Raw genomic sequence first — 16205 nt, 5'->3', positions numbered from 1 at the left:
TTATTAATGATTTATAAAGGGTTTGTAGATGAATTAATAACTTATCTATAAACCATTTATAAGCCATTTCTAAAGGGAGTCTTATTGTAAAGTGGTACCAATATAACAAACAAATTAAATACAAAGGATAAAGGACAAATTGAATAAAATATATAAAACATATGTACACCACCAGTTCAATACAGTAATAAGAGAAAACCATATAGTTAGAGTGGTGCAATTAGATCCAATGATAAAGTGATCAGAAAAACAATATAATCAGGGTTGTGCAGTTTAAAAACCAGTGATAAAGTGGCCAAGGCAGAGTTATAAAGTGACGTGATTCTAAATGTTCAAGAGTCTGACGGCAGAGTGGAAAAAATTGTTCTTATGGCTGGATGTTCTGGTCCAAATGAACCAGAATGGTTAAAATTATAAATTAACTTTTTCTGTGTTTAAACYAAATGCTTCTTAAATTAACTATGTTAAAGTTTAACAGGGATGTTCTAAATCTTTTCARCAATGATTTGCTTTTAGAAACTATACCAAATTTGGTATTTGATTAACACACACATGGTTTCTGTAGTGAAAAAGGCTCTAATGGTATTTATTGATTAGTAATGTTCAACAGTTTTGTCATTTTGCATAGATTTTATRCAGTTCGACTTGTCTTGAAAAAGTTGTGCCAAAATCATTATTATTGCTAATCTAATCTGATAATAGATGTGGGTTTAAGATGTAAACGAGTTGTTTAGCATAGATCCTGTGAGTTGTAGATGCTTCATTGTGTCGAAAACATTTGTAGCCTTGTTACACAGTAAGAGCTTCTTTTAAGCTGTTGTGTTTAATGCACATGTTGGATGCAGAGAGGTTCTCTAAATGGGGTCAAGGAAAGAATATCAGCTGCAGTGGAGCACTTCCAGATGTATTCATAGGCAGCAGAGCTATTTCTGTATGCCCGACATGAGGCACTGCCATCAGGCCAACTGTAAATACACTTATGGGAGTCAGAAAACTGATTCTCTAGAAGGTTAATAGTGTAAAGTCCSACCCAGTGCACATTACTTGTTAGTGTTTGGACGTTTTGCAGCGACACCTTGAGTATGAAAATCAGATTGCCTCACAAATCTGTCGCCATTATAGTCTTTAAGAACTAAATTCTTTTTCCCCGACAGAAAAACTTTTTATTCCTTTGACTCTTTGCTTCATGCACCAGGTGAATCAGCAGGGGAAGTCACTTTTTGACACTTTCTCCATGAGTACGTCTGTGCAGCACGTTGAGCTTCTTTCATTACCRTGATCCTCCTGTACCACTCGGGAAGAGTTCACCAAAGCTACGGTTTTCCACTTTTCAGGTCACATACGTAAATACAGGAGGGCAGGTTAAAAGTGAAAGACAGGCTTTAAAATGGACTTTCTCTTCTACATATATCCGTGAGATTATGTTTTATTTATAAACCTTGCTTACGGAAATAAAGTCTGAGAGTGAATCATGGAGTAGTAGAGGGTGGACATAAAAGCGTCATCTTCTAAGACTGGAAAATAAATGGAATATGGCTTTATGTAACCCACACAATGATTTAAAGGCTTATACCTAGTATGGTTCATGTTATTATTTTGGAATACATTGAATACATTCTGCAGGAGTTTTCATTTTTCATCTTTGTTTCATAAAAAAGATGAAGTAGTTTGTTTTGTTACTTTTTTTATCATTCCTTTGTTTTCCCAGACTATCAGCATCCTTTTAACTCTACTGTTATTTAAAGTGCCTGTAGCATTAAATTTTCTTAGAAAAGAAAATAAATGCATTTTTGGAAAGATAACATTTATAGCATAATAAAAAATAAACTGCACTGCTGAGATGAACAGTTGTTGAGATATTTGCCTGTGAAGTAACAGGAAGTGATGTCAAAGGTGAATGTCTGCATGTGAACAGAGCATTTCCACAACAGCTAAAAACACAGACTGTAGAGAAGAATCTGACATTTCTTTAGATTATTTTGAGTCACTGTCAGAGATGAAGAAGAGTCAGAGTTCAAATAATATTGTTTCAATAAACAAAGACCAGGAAGTTCCTTTTCTTAAAGACTTCCCCTTTGATGTCACTTCCTGTTTCAGTTTATCTGAGCTAAGTTCAGAAGAAAATATGCCATTTATGTGACAAAATGAGTAAAACCAGGTGTATCATACCAAGTTTCCTAAATATAAAATGTTTTCATTGACATTTTGATTTGAAGGATRTGSATGTCACAGGCACTTTAAAAACACAGTAACAGTTAATAGAACTGGGACTTATTGTTTCATTTGACTGATGTGTTTTATATTTAAGCGTGAAGACCTCTGTGAAAACAGAGAAGGGGCAGGAGGTGTTGAAACTGAGCCCACTACCCAAAAAAGCCAAACGCACCTACCTGGCAATGGACAAGGACAAAGAAGTCATTGGCTACGTCGTGCCTGTTTTCAGAGCCAAGTGAGTGAGCTTCTGTTGGACTCGGGGCTGCTTTCATTGTAGCTGTCGACCCTGAATGCACCGCTCACATCGTGTGTTTTTGTTTCATTTAAGCCACGACGTGGTCCGGGGCCTGATGGAGGCGCAGGAGGATGATGTTACAGAGGAAGGGATTAACTATGTGGCCATGAGGAACCTGTTCGTCAGGGAGGCCAGGGAGGCTTTGGAGGTTCGAGTGGAGAAGAAAACGAGAACAAAGCATGTCAGGGAATCTGCAGAGCGCCTGCAGGTGGACAGGACGGTAAGTTCTTTTTAAGAGGTCGATTTAATGAACTCATTTGTAAAAGATCTGCCGTGTAACTCCCATTCTCTCTGGGTCTACTTATAGATGGAGGAGTGGTCAGAGTTTCGTAAGAAAATGAACCCTGACAGACTGACTCACCCTCCAGAGTTTATTGTCAAGCCTCGTGGGCAGACCATATGGGAGGGCAAGACGGTGAGGCTGCACTGCACCGTGGCTGGATGGCCTAAACCAAGGATTGCCTGGTGAGTCCACTAAGGCAGAAACGTGAATAAAAGAAAGATGCACAGCACGGTTTGGTCGTCAGATGATTTAATAAAAGGTTGCAATTGCAAGAGAAATGAGCAGCAAAGCGGACAGGACCGAATCAGAGGTCCGACCACGTAGCTACTGCACTAGCAACAGACAAGAAATGCATATAAATACTTCCGGGTGGAGTCCGTGATCAGCCTATCACAGTAATAMAAGCACTTCTCAGTGGAAGGTCAGCTGGAGTTCAGGGCCCATGCTCTTCATTCCTCGCCACGCACCTTTTGATCTGTTTGAGAACAAGAAGAAGAAGAACACCATCAAGCTTTACGTCAGGAGAGTCTTCATCATGGACAACTGCTAGGAGCTCATCYCAGAGTACCTGAACTTCATCYGYGGCGTCGTGGGCTCAGAAGACCTGCCCCTCAACATCTCCAGAGAAATGCYACAGCAGAGCAARATCCTGAAGGTCATCCGCAAAAACATCATCAAGAAGTGTTTGGAGCTGTTTGCAGAACTGGCTGAGGACAAAGACAACTACAAGAAGTTCTACGAGGGGTTCTCAAAGAACATTAAGCTGGGCATCCACGAAGACTCTCAAAACCGCAAGAAGCTGTCAGAACTGCTTCGCTACCACAGCTCCCAGTCTGGAGACGAGACCACCTTTTTGACAGAGTACCTGACCCACATGAAGGAAAACCTGAAGTCCATCTATTACATTACTGGTGAGAGCAAGGACCAGGAGGCCAACTCTGCCTTCGTCGAGCGTGTCYGCAATCGTGGCTTCGAGGTGCTGTACATGACCGAGCCCATCGACGAGTACTGCATCCAGCAGCTGAAGGAGTTTGAYGGTAAGACCCTGGTCTCTGTCACCAAAGAGGGCCTTGAGCTGCCAGAAGACGAGGAGGAGAAGAAAAAGATGGAGGAAGACAAGGCCAAATACGAGAACCTCTGCAAGCTCATGAAGGAGATCCTTGACAAAAAAGTAGAAAAGGCGACCGTGTCCAGCAGGCTGGTGTCCTCTCCCTGCTGTATCGTGACGAGCACCTACGGCTGGACGGCCAACATGGAGAGGATCATGAAGGCCCAGGCGCTGAGGGACAACTCCACCATGGGTTACATGATGGCCAAGAAGCACCTGGAGATCAATCCTGACCACCCCATCATGGAGACACTAYGGCAGAAGGCTGAAGCTGATAAAAACGACAAAGCTGTCAAAGACCTGGTGGTGCTGCTGTTTGAGACGGCCCTGCTGTCCTCGGGCTTCTCCCTGAACGATCCACTGACCCACTCCAACCGCATCTACAGAATGATSAAGCTGGGGCTGGGCATCGACGACGACGACGTTCCAACAGAAGAGGCCGCCTCCACATCCGTCCCAGAGGAGATGCCTCCCCTGGAGGGTGACGAGGACGCTTCACGCATGGAAGAAGTCGACTAAACTCCCCTCCCCTGACACTTGGCTCATCTTCCAGTAGTTTTAAAAGTGCAGTAACTGTAAATTAATTAATCATTCCTGTGGTGTGGAGGACCAGTGTTCTTGCTACTGGAGCCTTGCGCTGCTAAACCTTTCTTTTTTTGAGAAAACATTTCCTTTGCTGTGAAAGCTCCAAGTTGACATTCATTAAATAATTTTTTATTATTATTTTCTAAGTACTGTGGCTCCAACGTTAATGTTTCTGGTAAATATTTGAGTACTGGACTGTTGGATTCCGTTGTTGACGTCCAGAGGGTTTGGGGTAAATTCAGTTCATGTGCAATGCTGCATGGAGAGAGGACTGTTCAATTCTTTTGCCTGAGTTCAGGCCTGCCTKTATTACAAGTCTTGTTTTTGCAAAGAAAATAAACATGTAATACCTTGAATAAAAACAATATTACAAGTTAGACAACTGGATCGAATGACCAATAATAGGAATACAAGTTATACAGGYAATATGAAATGAGAGCAAGGTCCTTAGACAACAAATGGCATCTTAAGAATCATGAGAACAGATTATACAAATKTAGCAGTTATCAGRGAGATACAGACTAGGAATAGGTCAAGGCAGTGTGAACTTAGCAGTCAGGCAGGGTTATATAAGTTATTTCCAGCAAAGTTTCATTAAAACGTCCTGTTTCATGWGATCGTTTGGTAGCACAAATGAACACATGCACACAGAAACATCATCATCAAAGGTATTGTGTTATCGTGTCACCTTTTAGCAGCTTCTGATAATAACTATAAGGTTGGTGAAAACAGTGCAGCTGTACATTGAGAAACATTGTTCTTAAACTGTTGGACTATTTGCTCACACAGAAAGTGGTGAGCCTCGCCCCATCCTCGCTCGCAAATGACTGAGCCTTTCGGGGATGTTCACTATACCAATCATGACACCCACCTGTTTCCTATTAATCTAAGATGTTCCAAGCAAGTGTTTTTAGGGCATTCCTCAACTTTCACAGTCTTTTGTTGCCCCTGTGCCAGCGTTTTTTAGAAGGTGTTGCAGGCAAATTCAAAATGAGTGAACATTTGCAAAAAGAACAATAAAGTTTATCCGTTTGAACGTGAAATATCTTGTTTTTGTAGTGTAWTCAGTTGAATATAGGTTGAAAAGGATTTTCAAATCAGTGTTTCTGTTTTTACTTTTTCTAATGTTTTACACAACATCCCAACTTTGCTGGAATAGTGAGGTTGTAAATTTTAATTCTACCTTCTGTTTTCAAGGTACAAGAACAATGTGCTCATTGATGCCAAGGCCCACCCCGAGAAGTACACGGCTGAAAGCTGTTACAACATGCACTCCCTGGAGATCAAGAAGTAGGTAATCATTCACCGCACACACACACACATACACACACACACACACACACACACACTGCTGAAACTAACARCCCAGAAAGTGTTCAGTCTCCTGCAGCACGCTGAAAGGATTAAAAAGTGTTGCAGACGATTTATTGCCTGTTTGCTTTTGTTTGGTAGCTGCGATTTCTTGGACACTGCTCAGTATTACGTGTCCGCCCTCAATGTGAAAGGAGAAGCTTCTTCAGCTGCCACCGTTGTTGTCAAAAGTAGGTTTCATCTTTCCTGTTTCCTTCAATGCAAAAATCATAGTGGGAAAGTTGAGGGTCTTTATAAACTCTGCAGAGTCCAACTCTTTTTCAGGAGTGAAATTAAATTGTTATTTTAATTTACGTAAAATATTTGTCTCAATCAAGATTATTATTTTTTTTTCCCCTACAGGGTTCCAAGATGGTCCAGAACCAGGTTTATTTGATCCTAAGCCACGTGAGATGCTTTTTATATGACCTGTCCATTTATGTTCATCTTAAAGTGAAAAAAGAAACACAATTGCAGAATTCATTGTTTTAATTTAGCATTTGAAATTTTGGGAGGGTCTAAATAGTTTCCCAAATAAGAGCATGTCTTTACAGTAATAGCTTAGACCAGACAGAGCTGTAAAGACTGAAAACAAATAAAGTTGAATACATTTCTTGGCCAAAAAAGTTACCATTTTCTCTTTGTCCTCAGATGGTTTTTGTCCTGAGCACGGCGTCACCTTCCTTACAACCATCATTGATGAATTTGATGTGGCTTTTGGCCGTGAAGGGGAAACTTTGAGTCTGGGCTGCACGGTCATCATCTATCCCACGGTGAAAAAATACCAGCCTGAAGTCGTGTGGTACAGAAACTGTAAGGAGGAAAATAAACTGAACACTGGTGCATTCGTCTTTCAAGTTAGGTTCAAACTTRTATTTAATCCTGATTCTGGTATTATTGATTYATTTCATCAGCTGTCCCCTTGAAGCCCTCTAAATGGGTGCACACCCACTGGTCTGGGGAGCGGGCCGTTCTCACTCTGACCCACCTCAACAAGGAAGACGAGGGCATGTACACTCTGCGCATCAACACAAAGTCTGGCTTCGACACCCACTCAGCCTACGTGTTTGTCAGAGGTAAAGGGTTGAAAATCATTGATGGGTGATTTCACATCAAAATGAATCCATAAAAGTTAAATTTTCTGTTTAGCTAGTTTGAWTTAGAAGGTTATCATTATGAGAGGCTGTATGGCGTCTAACTCAAACTAAAGCAGGATAAAGGTGGCCCTGTTTATTTCTGCTGCATCYATAAGTGACACAGCAGTCAGTGTAAAGTAGTTTCCTCTGAGTCATTGTTTGTCTATTTCTATCTGCATGCAGGAGCTAGTAAGTGGTTTTTTTTTTTTGTTTCAATCAAACTCCTATTTTACTGTATAATAAAAAGTCATGTATCTCAAACTGTGCTCCTAAGTCATGCAGTAAGTGGGTCAGACGAWGAAACCTGAGTGTGTAACTGAGATCTGTCGAGTTTAAAAACAGCACCATTCGGTTATGTGCGTGCTTTCTTCGAAATGTCTGTTTGGACCTCACAGATGCTGATGTGGAGGTGGAGGGGGTTCCCGTGGCCCCMCTGGATGTGCGCTGCCATGATATTAACAAGGACTATGTGGTGGTCACCTGGAAGCAGCCAGCAGTGGAGGGCAGCAGCTCCATCCTGGGGTACTACATCGACAGGTTGGTCAGAAAACAGATACATCTGCTTACATAACATAAGAAAGGTAAAATGCATAGGATTTGACCTTTATCCATGTTTGAGTGTGCACATTGTGGGGGAGAAGTGTAAACTAAAATTATTTWAAAAACACATTTTCATTATTTAGCTCACTTYCWGAGTGTAAAAYCCTAGTTAAACATTTTTCCACTAACATTTTATTGTTCACTTTTCTTATTAAATCCTAAATCTTTCTAAAGGTTAAAGTTAAATCCTAAATGTTGAAGTTTACATTTAAGTATTTTGGAAAGGAAAGCAGACTTTGCCATTGGTGCTCTGCTCTTGTTAGGATGTCATCATCCTGAGACAATAGCAACTGCTAATGCTGCTAACGTTGCTAACACTGCTAACGCTTCCCTACAAGACATCAAACGTGTRGTTGCAGTCAGTGTCAGAGCTGCACTTCAAACTTACGGACCACAGGGACCATATTGTTTTCAATGAACCGATTTTGAGTTTCAGTTTTAAAGGCCATCTTCAGCAGCGTTAGCAGCATTAGCAGCATTAGCAGCGTTAGCAGAGCCATCATCCTGCGACAAAAGCATGCATACAAATGTCTGTCTTTTAGAAAAATATCATGCACTGGGCAAATTTTTTTGCCAAATTTTATCAAAACTTGCTGAAAATATTTACATGAAAATATAAAAATAAGGGGCATTTTTTCTGCAACAAACATGAGTATTTAATTTTTGTTATATTTTGGATCATTTGTTTTGATTAAAGATTTTTGCTTTTTATTATTCTCTGCTTAGTTTTTGATTGTTGTTGTTTTTATTTTCTTTTTGTATTTTGTGAATACATAATGTACTGTATGTATGGTATCTTTTTGAAGTTGACTGTAAATCAATAAAAAATAATAAAAAAAACATGAATATATGTCAAGCCATAGTATAAAACAAATGAACTGTCATCCAAATATTCAACATTCAGGTTAAATGTGCTTGATGTTTGCAGGTGTGAGGTGGGCACTCATCACTGGGCTCAGTGTAATGATGCTCCAGTGAAATACGCCCGCTTCCCTGTGACAGGACTGGTGGAGGGGCGCTCTTACTACTTCAGGGTGCGCGCCTTGAACAACGCGGGCGTCAGCCGTCCATCCCGCATCTCTGAAGCTGTGGTCGCCATGGATCCATCTGACAGAGCTCGACTCAAAGGTAAGAGTTGGAAACCTGCTGAARCACGTCAACACAAACAAACAACTCAAATGTTTTACGTTTGATTTTTWATTTTWATTTTWWWTTTTTTACCACCAGCTGGGCCCTCAGCGCCATGGACTGGGATGATCAAGTTCACAGAGGAAGACCCCACTGGTTAGAGGASTTTTGCTGTTTTATTTATTGATATTGGGTAAAAGAAAGGATAATCAAACAATTAATTTTTAGCAAAGTCGTTATTTTTGTAAACTTTTGAAACCTAAATAATTAATTTTGGGTTAGATAAGTGTTTGTCTCTTCCTCCCTCAGTGGGTGTTGTTCCTGGAGAGCCGACGGATGTCATTGTAACTGAGGCGACCAAGAGCTATGTGGTGCTGGCCTGGAAGCCCCCRGTGCAGAGGGGTCATGAAGGCGTCATGTATTACATTGAGAAGGTCAGGAGAAATGCAGACCTCAGTTGTTAAAAAATATTTTACCTATAAAGATGTTTTTTTCTTTAATCTTTATTTTATTTTAATCATTTTAGATTAGTTGATAAGTATGCTATTCTGTAGATTAGTGTTAATTATTGCAATGTTTCACAAAAGTCTGTAAATGCAGACAGATGTTCAGTGTTTGACAGCACTGAGKATTTTTTAATCATCTTACTAAATTACTCCATAAAAGAAAAACAGCGGAGGAAAAAAAGGGTTAGTTCGATTACTGAAATGTGAAGCTTTTATCTAATTTATTGTCCTAATTTCTCTTCCATAGTGTATTTCGGGGACAGACACCTGGCAGAGGGTGAACACTGGTATGCCAGTCAAGTCTCCACGCTTCGCACTTTTTGACCTGGCCGAGGGTAAATCCTACAGCTTCCGTGTGCGCTGCTGCAACTCTGCCGGCGTGGGCGAGGCCTCTGAATCCACCGGAGAAATCGTCGTCGGAGATAAACTCGGTGAGCGGGCGGGGCTTTCGGGTGTGTCGGTACTTTTCCACAAAGGTCCCTGCTTCGGTTAACCAAGGATTTGACCTAAAATCGATTTTCACAACTGCCTGTTAAATGACCTTTCATTGGTTTTGTGTTTCGGTTGTCCTGCAGACCTGCCCTCACCTCCAGGCAATCCGGTAGCCGCCAGGAACACCGACACCTCTGTGGTGGTCTTCTGGGCTGCTTCAAAGGACGTCAAGCAATTGGTTGGCTACTACATTGAATGCAGTGTGGTGGGCACTGACGTCTGGATGCCTTGCAACAACAAGCCTGTCAAGCAGACTAGGTAGGCRGTTTTAAGAGCTTAAAAGGCCCTTTTTAATGAAGGCAAAATTTAAAACCTAACAAATGTAAAAAAAAWAATTGGTCTTACAGGGGTCAAATCWTCATTTTCAACAAATGATCTTAAATGCTTAAGATCGTCTGTTAAATATGAGTTAAACAACTTTATCTATGTGCACAGAATATAAAACTTGTGTATGCTAAGTGCTGTTGGGTAAAGTTGTTACACCCAATTTTTCACAAGTGTTCTTCCTTCAGGGCAGAATTGTCTCCCGTTTATCCTGTCTGACATTTATTTTTTATTAAATCCAAACTATCTGCAATGGATTCCTTCCAGGTTYGTCTGCCACGGCCTCTCCACAGGGCTGAACTACGTGTTCAGGGTGAAGGCAGTAAATGCTGCTGGGTACAGCCAGAGCTCTGCCAGYTCTGATGCTGTGATCGTACAAGCTGCCATCTGTGAGTACCTGCTTTGAAAGAAAAAGTTGTGTCCACGTTCACTTTTTCTGCTTTTAAATTCAATTCGTATTCACTCAATCAACTCAGCATTACTTAATCCTTCCAAATAGTTTAAAATAACCACCTATCTCAGTGGGTTTTTTTTTTACTTTTACCACCTTACCAACCCAAACTTATCAACAAGTACTGTGTGTTTTTATGATTTTAACATATGTCATTGTGTGTTTGAGTTTCTTGAATGCAATATGTTGCATGATGTTTTATGAAATAGTTCGTAACTAACAATCATGTATCTATTTTCTATTGTTTTTATCATTGTTTGACACATGTAATCCGATAATGTTGTAATAAGCGTTTCTCTTAAACTTGACCGTGCCGGAGTTCTGTTTTGCTGTTTGATGACTCATCAGGGACGCATCTTGATGCATGACCAGGCTGAAGGCTGAAACTATGTTTAAAAGAAAGCATGATCCAACGGAGAGCCTCGCCCGGCATGAAAGTTACCCAGTTTTCTGGCCTTTGAGAGTAAGTATTTGTGTGTGCAGAGCTTGCAGGTGTGTCTCCTGTAACCATAATGACATCAGCGATATATTCACCACAAACATCTGAACAATACTTGGCTAAAGCCAGGCCACCTGTTTAAGATTGTCAGAATTTACTGTCATTAAATGACGCCTATGTTCTCTCTGCACAGCTGTACCTGGGGAACCCACCGGGGTGACCTTGCTGGAGGCTGTCAAGGACTACATGGTGGTGGGTTGGACTGCGCCTGAAAACAACGGAGGAGCTGATATCAGGGGATATTTTGTGGATTACAGGAGCGTGAAGGGACAAGTCTTTGGGAAATGGCACGAAATGAATCACAAAGCTCTGACGACGACTTCCTATAAGGTCGGCTCGTTCCCCCTCACCATAGACTGCTGTGAATGGCAGCAGCTTTTGGTCATAGTTTAGACAAGAAGCTATGAATAATCAGGTTTTTTTTTTTCATTTAGGCTGAGAACCTGAAGGAAAACGTCTTCTATGAGTTCCGAGTGCGTGCAATGAACATGGCYGGTGTGAGTAAAGCTTCTCTTCCCTGCCGACCTCTGGAGTGCAAAGAGTGGACCATTACTGTTCCAGGTATGAGAAAGAAATACACAAGATGTGACAACGTGCAAAACTGAGGGAACAATTAATCCTTATTAAATTGTTTCATGACATTTAAGTGCATCTTCCAATTTCAGCTTGTTTAGTTTAGTTTAGCCCTTGGGTCAAAATGACTCAGTATCCCCAAGAGCAGCAGGAGGGTTAAKAGCGCAATACAAGCKRTGATATTTCCCAGAAGAGATTTTACAAAGTGCTTTTCAATTTTTTGCTTTGGGTCTTTAGTCTATATTGAAATGTTGTGAATCTTTCTATTTTTAAAGGGGAAATATCATGCACAACACACTTTTTTTAGCCGTTAAATGCATTTTGTTGTGTACTTGAAGTCTCTAGGAGTGCAGAAAATTCAAATTTAGTGTCTTCCGGTGCTGCGTAGATATCTTTATATTCTGTTTGGGTAATATTTTATGTTTTCAGAACAAAACCTCACGGTATTTGTGACAAAATTGCCAAATAAGGTCTGGACTTACCAACTACAGTTTGGTGATTTTCATTCTCCTCTGGCTCTGGGTCAGACTCTGGCTCCAACATGTAAGGCTGAATGGACAAGTCTTTGCAATTCATTTGTAAATAAAAAGTTTCTGCGCCACTATATAGGGGGCGGGGTTTGGATTTAAAGACACAGCCTCAAAAGCGAGTTGATCTGAGACACACCTTAGAAAATGGGTGATAGAGGGGCTTGTGGCATTACAATAAGGAGGAATTCAGACCAAACCATTGCAGGTCCACATATAGACCCCAAATGAATGATTTGAATATGAAAAAGAAGGATTCAAAAGCAAAAATGTCTCTTTTAAGTAAGAACCTAACATTTTTCCAAAGTTTATTAAATGATCCTTTTCACCCCCAAAGGGCCTCCTGTGGGTCTTCACGTGCAGGAGGTACGCGACACCTCAGTGGTGGTTCTGTGGGAACCCCCTGCATTCAGCGGCCGCAGTCCCGTCAACGGCTACTACTTGGACATCAAAGAAGCCTCTGCCGGGGAAGGAGGCTGGAAGGCTGTACACGAGAAGTGCAACAAGAGCAAGTTCATGAAGGTAAAGATTTAAGTACATTTAGACTCATGTGTGAAATATTTATCATCCGTGTTGTTTCGAACTGCCCACTCCTGCACTCCTCGTGCACTRATTCAGGTGACTGGGCTGAGTGCTGGAACATCCTACGTCTTCCGCGTGCGCGCTCAGAATCTTGTCGGAGTTGGAAAACCTTCAGCAATCTTGGGTCCAATCCTGGCCCAGACTCGCCCCGGTGAGTGGGATTCTTATGTAACTTTTGCATTCAGTCGCACTGTGTTCCTACACAAGTTAGAAAAATAAGAAAAATATATTTAGGAGTTTTTTTTTCCTGTTTATCTTTATCAACGTCTCGACTGACTTTCTTGGCACGCGTTACAAAGTTCTGCTTTTTTAAAATGACTGACATCCCAGTCAAACTCGTAATTTACTTGTTTGTGTTCATTTTGCTTTTAGGCACCAAGGAGATTTACGTGGATGTCGATGACGACGGTGTGATTTCTATGATGTTTGAGTGCTCTGAGATGAGTGCAGGCTCACAGTTTGTTTGGTACAAAGATTACCTGGAGATCACCGACCCATCTCGCCTGACTATTGTCAGCAAAGGGAACAAGTAGGTATTCTTACTGTCCCCTAGAAGGAGTTCAACTTGAACAACGCAAATACGCTTTCTTTTCCCTCTCATCTGCAGATCCAGAGCTATCTTCAACAGTCCTTCMCTGGAGGACCTGGGCACCTTCTCCTGCGTGGTCACCAACACAGACGGCATTTCCTCCAGCTACACCCTCACTGAGGAGGGTGAGTCAGCCCACAGCGTTGGCAGTCTAAACTCATCTGGGTTATCCTGTTTGAACAGCTGCTTGKTTTATCTCATCATACACTGGGCCGTACCTGGTATTGACTCAGATCATTCATTGCTGTTATCCATTCACCTGTTTCCTTCCTTGTCTTTTTGTCTTTTTTTATATTTTGACAGGTCTCTTGCGTCTTTTGGACCTCAGCCACGAGCACCAGTTCCCTGGTGAATATTAAAACACAGCACACATTATGCTTCCGAGAACTTTTTAATCCAATATCAAATGCAATGTTTGGAAAGGACAATGTCCAGTTTTGTATGTCTCGGATGTGTATAGCTTATCTGAAAATCAAAATATATGTTTTTAGCCCCACAAAAGCTTGAATAACCCTGGTATTTTCTAGTTATTCCCTTCAAGAATGAAATGGCCATGGAGCTGCTCGAGAAGGGCCGGGTTCGATTCTGGACCCAACTGGAGAAATTCACTTCTGCCTGCCAAGTGGAGTACGTCTTCAATGATGTCATCATCCAGGAAGGAAAGGTACAAAAATCAGACACGGGTATAACTTGACTCTTTACAGCTTGCTGATATGATCTGTGTTTTGTTTGTTTCTTTCACTGCTTCCAGAAATACACCATGAAGTTTGATAAATCCACCGGCATCATCGAGATGTTTATGGACTCATTAGAGGTCACCGATGAGGGAACATTCACCTTTAACCTTGTGGATGGCAAGGCTAAGGGTACAACCAGTCTGGTGCTAATTGGGGATGGTAAGATCTGAATTACAAGCTTTGCTTCTTTTTTTTATTAAAGATATATTCAGATTCATCAGCATAAATATAGAGTTTCAGCTGGCGTCTGTAGATGCTGTCTTGCATGAAAAGCCTTTCTGCAGTTTGATTTTATGTCCACTGAGGGGCAGCAGTGGAAAATCTTCCATTACTTGTGTGTACTTGCCTTCTAAAGATTTTTAGACTTTTTGCTACAAGACAAAAAACATGTTTAATATTCAAAAAGCGTGTTTTCTTGTTCAGAATTCAGGGCGCTTCAAAAGAAATCAGAGTTTGAGCGGGCTGAATGGGTCAGGAAACAAGGTAAGAAGTTCACCTCCRTCACATTAAGGCTCATTACATCAGCATGTTTCTCTGATTTATGTTCTGCTTGCTTTCTACAGGTCCTCATTTCGTGGAGTATCTTGGCTTTAGTGTTACTCAAGAATGTGATGTGCTGTTGAAATGCAAGGTAACACGGAACTGTAAATAAACAGAGAGCTTTTTCTATTATCATTCAGGTGACTCGACTTAATCTCTCCTTTCTTTTATAGATTGGAAATATCAGACCTGAGACCGAGATCATTTGGTCCAAGGACTCCAACGAGATTGCAGAGGATGATGAGGACGCTAAGAAAATTGAGAAAAAGGATTGCGAGCTGACCTTTAATATTGGAAAGGTCAGTCTATTAGAAGGAGGCTGTACTTTGTGAGGATACTTCAGGGTAAAAAGCTAAAATCGATTGTGATGCAGCTATGCTTTCATTTTAAATCTTGACTAGATGCCACGCTGCCACCCATCCCTCTCTGACAGGCATGAATCACAATCAATGATTTCTTTTTAAGGTTTAACCTTCCTGAGTCCATCTGTCTAATTTACAGTGGGTTATTAAGGAAGAGAAAGAGAAAAAGAAACAAAGAGGAGGAAAAAAACCATCTGCAAAGGACGTTTCCCTGCCGCCAAGACCTAAAGTCTGGACATAATCACTCTGCCATAAGTTTACTCCTGTTGCCTCCATGTGTCCTCCTTGTCTTACCTTTTTCATGTTGTCCTCTGTTCTTTCACGAATTTAACGCCTGCAGCATCACGGGCTGGAGAAAAGCTTGACTTTTCGGTTTAATTGGTCTCCGTCTGGCTTTCCGGTTGTCTGTCGACTGTCCCAAGAATGAGATTGTGTCGCCGTCATTTAATGAAGGGAATTTATTACTGTCTTAAGGATACTTATGTGACGTTTTCCTCTGCGCCCTAGATCTCCAAGCAAGACGCAGGTTTTTACGAGGTCTTCCTGAGAGACGACAGAGGAAAAGATAGGAGCACCTTCAATCTGACAGACGCAGGTGACTTCTCCCTGGTTGAGTTCGTGAGCAGAAAATGAGATGGAAAAGTGAACTAAAGTGCTTTTGATGTTCAATCAAAGAGGAATTCATACATTTCATGTTAATTAAAAACGCTCTTTGTTTTCCCCAGGATACCAAGCTGTGATGAATGAGCTGTTTAGAGTTATCGGTGAGTCAGAATTCAAAATAACCAAGACGTGTTCAAGAACAACAGAGTTATAAACCCGTTTGAGCACAAACAACGTTACGTAAAAATTTCTCAAACATTATTGAATAATATTACAATTTTTGATTTCCGTCGGATGTTAACGAAACCCCCATTTCTGTTTCTCTTAAAGCCAACTCCTCCAGTGAAATCCAGGTTAGGAGTACTGAAAGTGGCATCGTCCTCTACTCCACGGTCACATATTATGACGAGAACCTGCGCATTGGTTGGCTTCACAAGTAAGCTCATTTTAAAAAAGACAGAAACAAACTTTTCTTTTCAAATGAAATTTTGAAAATATTTTAGGAAACCACAGGCACCACGTTCTTTCTACTAAAAAGAACAGGTACTATCCTGCTTTTTATTAGCACTCAGTTCAAAGGGCCGATATTCTGTGTTTCTCAGGCATACATTTAAATACTATACCATAATAAAGTATCTATGTCACTTTAGCTGTTATTAAAATGCTGTTTTTATGTTTAAATAGACAATAAACTTATCTTCTCATCACTTCCTCTTCTAAA

At 41.0% G+C, this 16205-nt stretch overlaps 1 protein-coding gene and 1 pseudogene across 4 annotated transcripts in view; both read left to right on the top strand.

Moving 5' to 3' along the window:
- The window catches only part of myom1a (myomesin 1a (skelemin)), a 22935-nt gene that overhangs the window by 4174 nt on the left and 2556 nt on the right, over positions 1-16205 (top strand). For 2 of the 4 annotated variants that reach the window (XM_014018355.1, XM_014018358.1), the window contains 31 exons: positions 2309-2449; positions 2543-2729; positions 2817-2974; positions 5683-5775; positions 5938-6026; positions 6199-6243; positions 6487-6648; positions 6750-6911; positions 7367-7508; positions 8500-8699; positions 8799-8855; positions 9009-9133; positions 9453-9636; positions 9781-9955; positions 10289-10410; positions 11105-11301; positions 11406-11532; positions 12409-12593; positions 12690-12804; positions 13026-13182; positions 13261-13367; positions 13546-13590; positions 13770-13906; positions 13994-14138; positions 14403-14462; positions 14543-14610; positions 14693-14818; positions 15021-15110; positions 15389-15476; positions 15607-15645; positions 15815-15920. In XM_014018355.1, the coding sequence (XP_013873809.1) occupies positions 2309-2449; positions 2543-2729; positions 2817-2974; positions 5683-5775; positions 5938-6026; positions 6199-6243; positions 6487-6648; positions 6750-6911; positions 7367-7508; positions 8500-8699; positions 8799-8855; positions 9009-9133; positions 9453-9636; positions 9781-9955; positions 10289-10410; positions 11105-11301; positions 11406-11532; positions 12409-12593; positions 12690-12804; positions 13026-13182; positions 13261-13367; positions 13546-13590; positions 13770-13906; positions 13994-14138; positions 14403-14462; positions 14543-14610; positions 14693-14818; positions 15021-15110; positions 15389-15476; positions 15607-15645; positions 15815-15920 (3834 nt within the window). Of the gene's footprint in view, positions 1-2308; positions 2450-2542; positions 2730-2816; positions 2975-5682; positions 5780-5937; positions 6027-6198; positions 6244-6486; positions 6649-6749; positions 6912-7366; positions 7509-8499; positions 8700-8798; positions 8856-9008; positions 9134-9452; positions 9637-9780; positions 9956-10288; positions 10411-11104; positions 11302-11405; positions 11533-12408; positions 12594-12689; positions 12805-13025; positions 13183-13260; positions 13368-13545; positions 13591-13769; positions 13907-13993; positions 14139-14402; positions 14463-14542; positions 14611-14692; positions 14819-15020; positions 15111-15388; positions 15477-15606; positions 15646-15814; positions 15921-16205 lie in introns of those variants that run through there. The other 2 variants (XM_014018356.1, XM_014018359.1) reach the window with 2 other exon arrangements.
- Positions 3201-4519, top strand: LOC106524521 (heat shock protein HSP 90-beta pseudogene; annotated as a pseudogene).

The sequence above is a fragment of the Austrofundulus limnaeus genome, unplaced genomic scaffold (genome assembly GCF_001266775.1).
Source record: "Austrofundulus limnaeus strain Quisiro unplaced genomic scaffold, Austrofundulus_limnaeus-1.0 Scaffold190, whole genome shotgun sequence".
Taxonomy (NCBI): Eukaryota; Metazoa; Chordata; class Actinopteri; order Cyprinodontiformes; family Rivulidae; genus Austrofundulus; species Austrofundulus limnaeus.
Note: the sequence above shows the minus strand (reverse complement) of the source record. Positions and strands in the feature narration are given on the sequence as shown.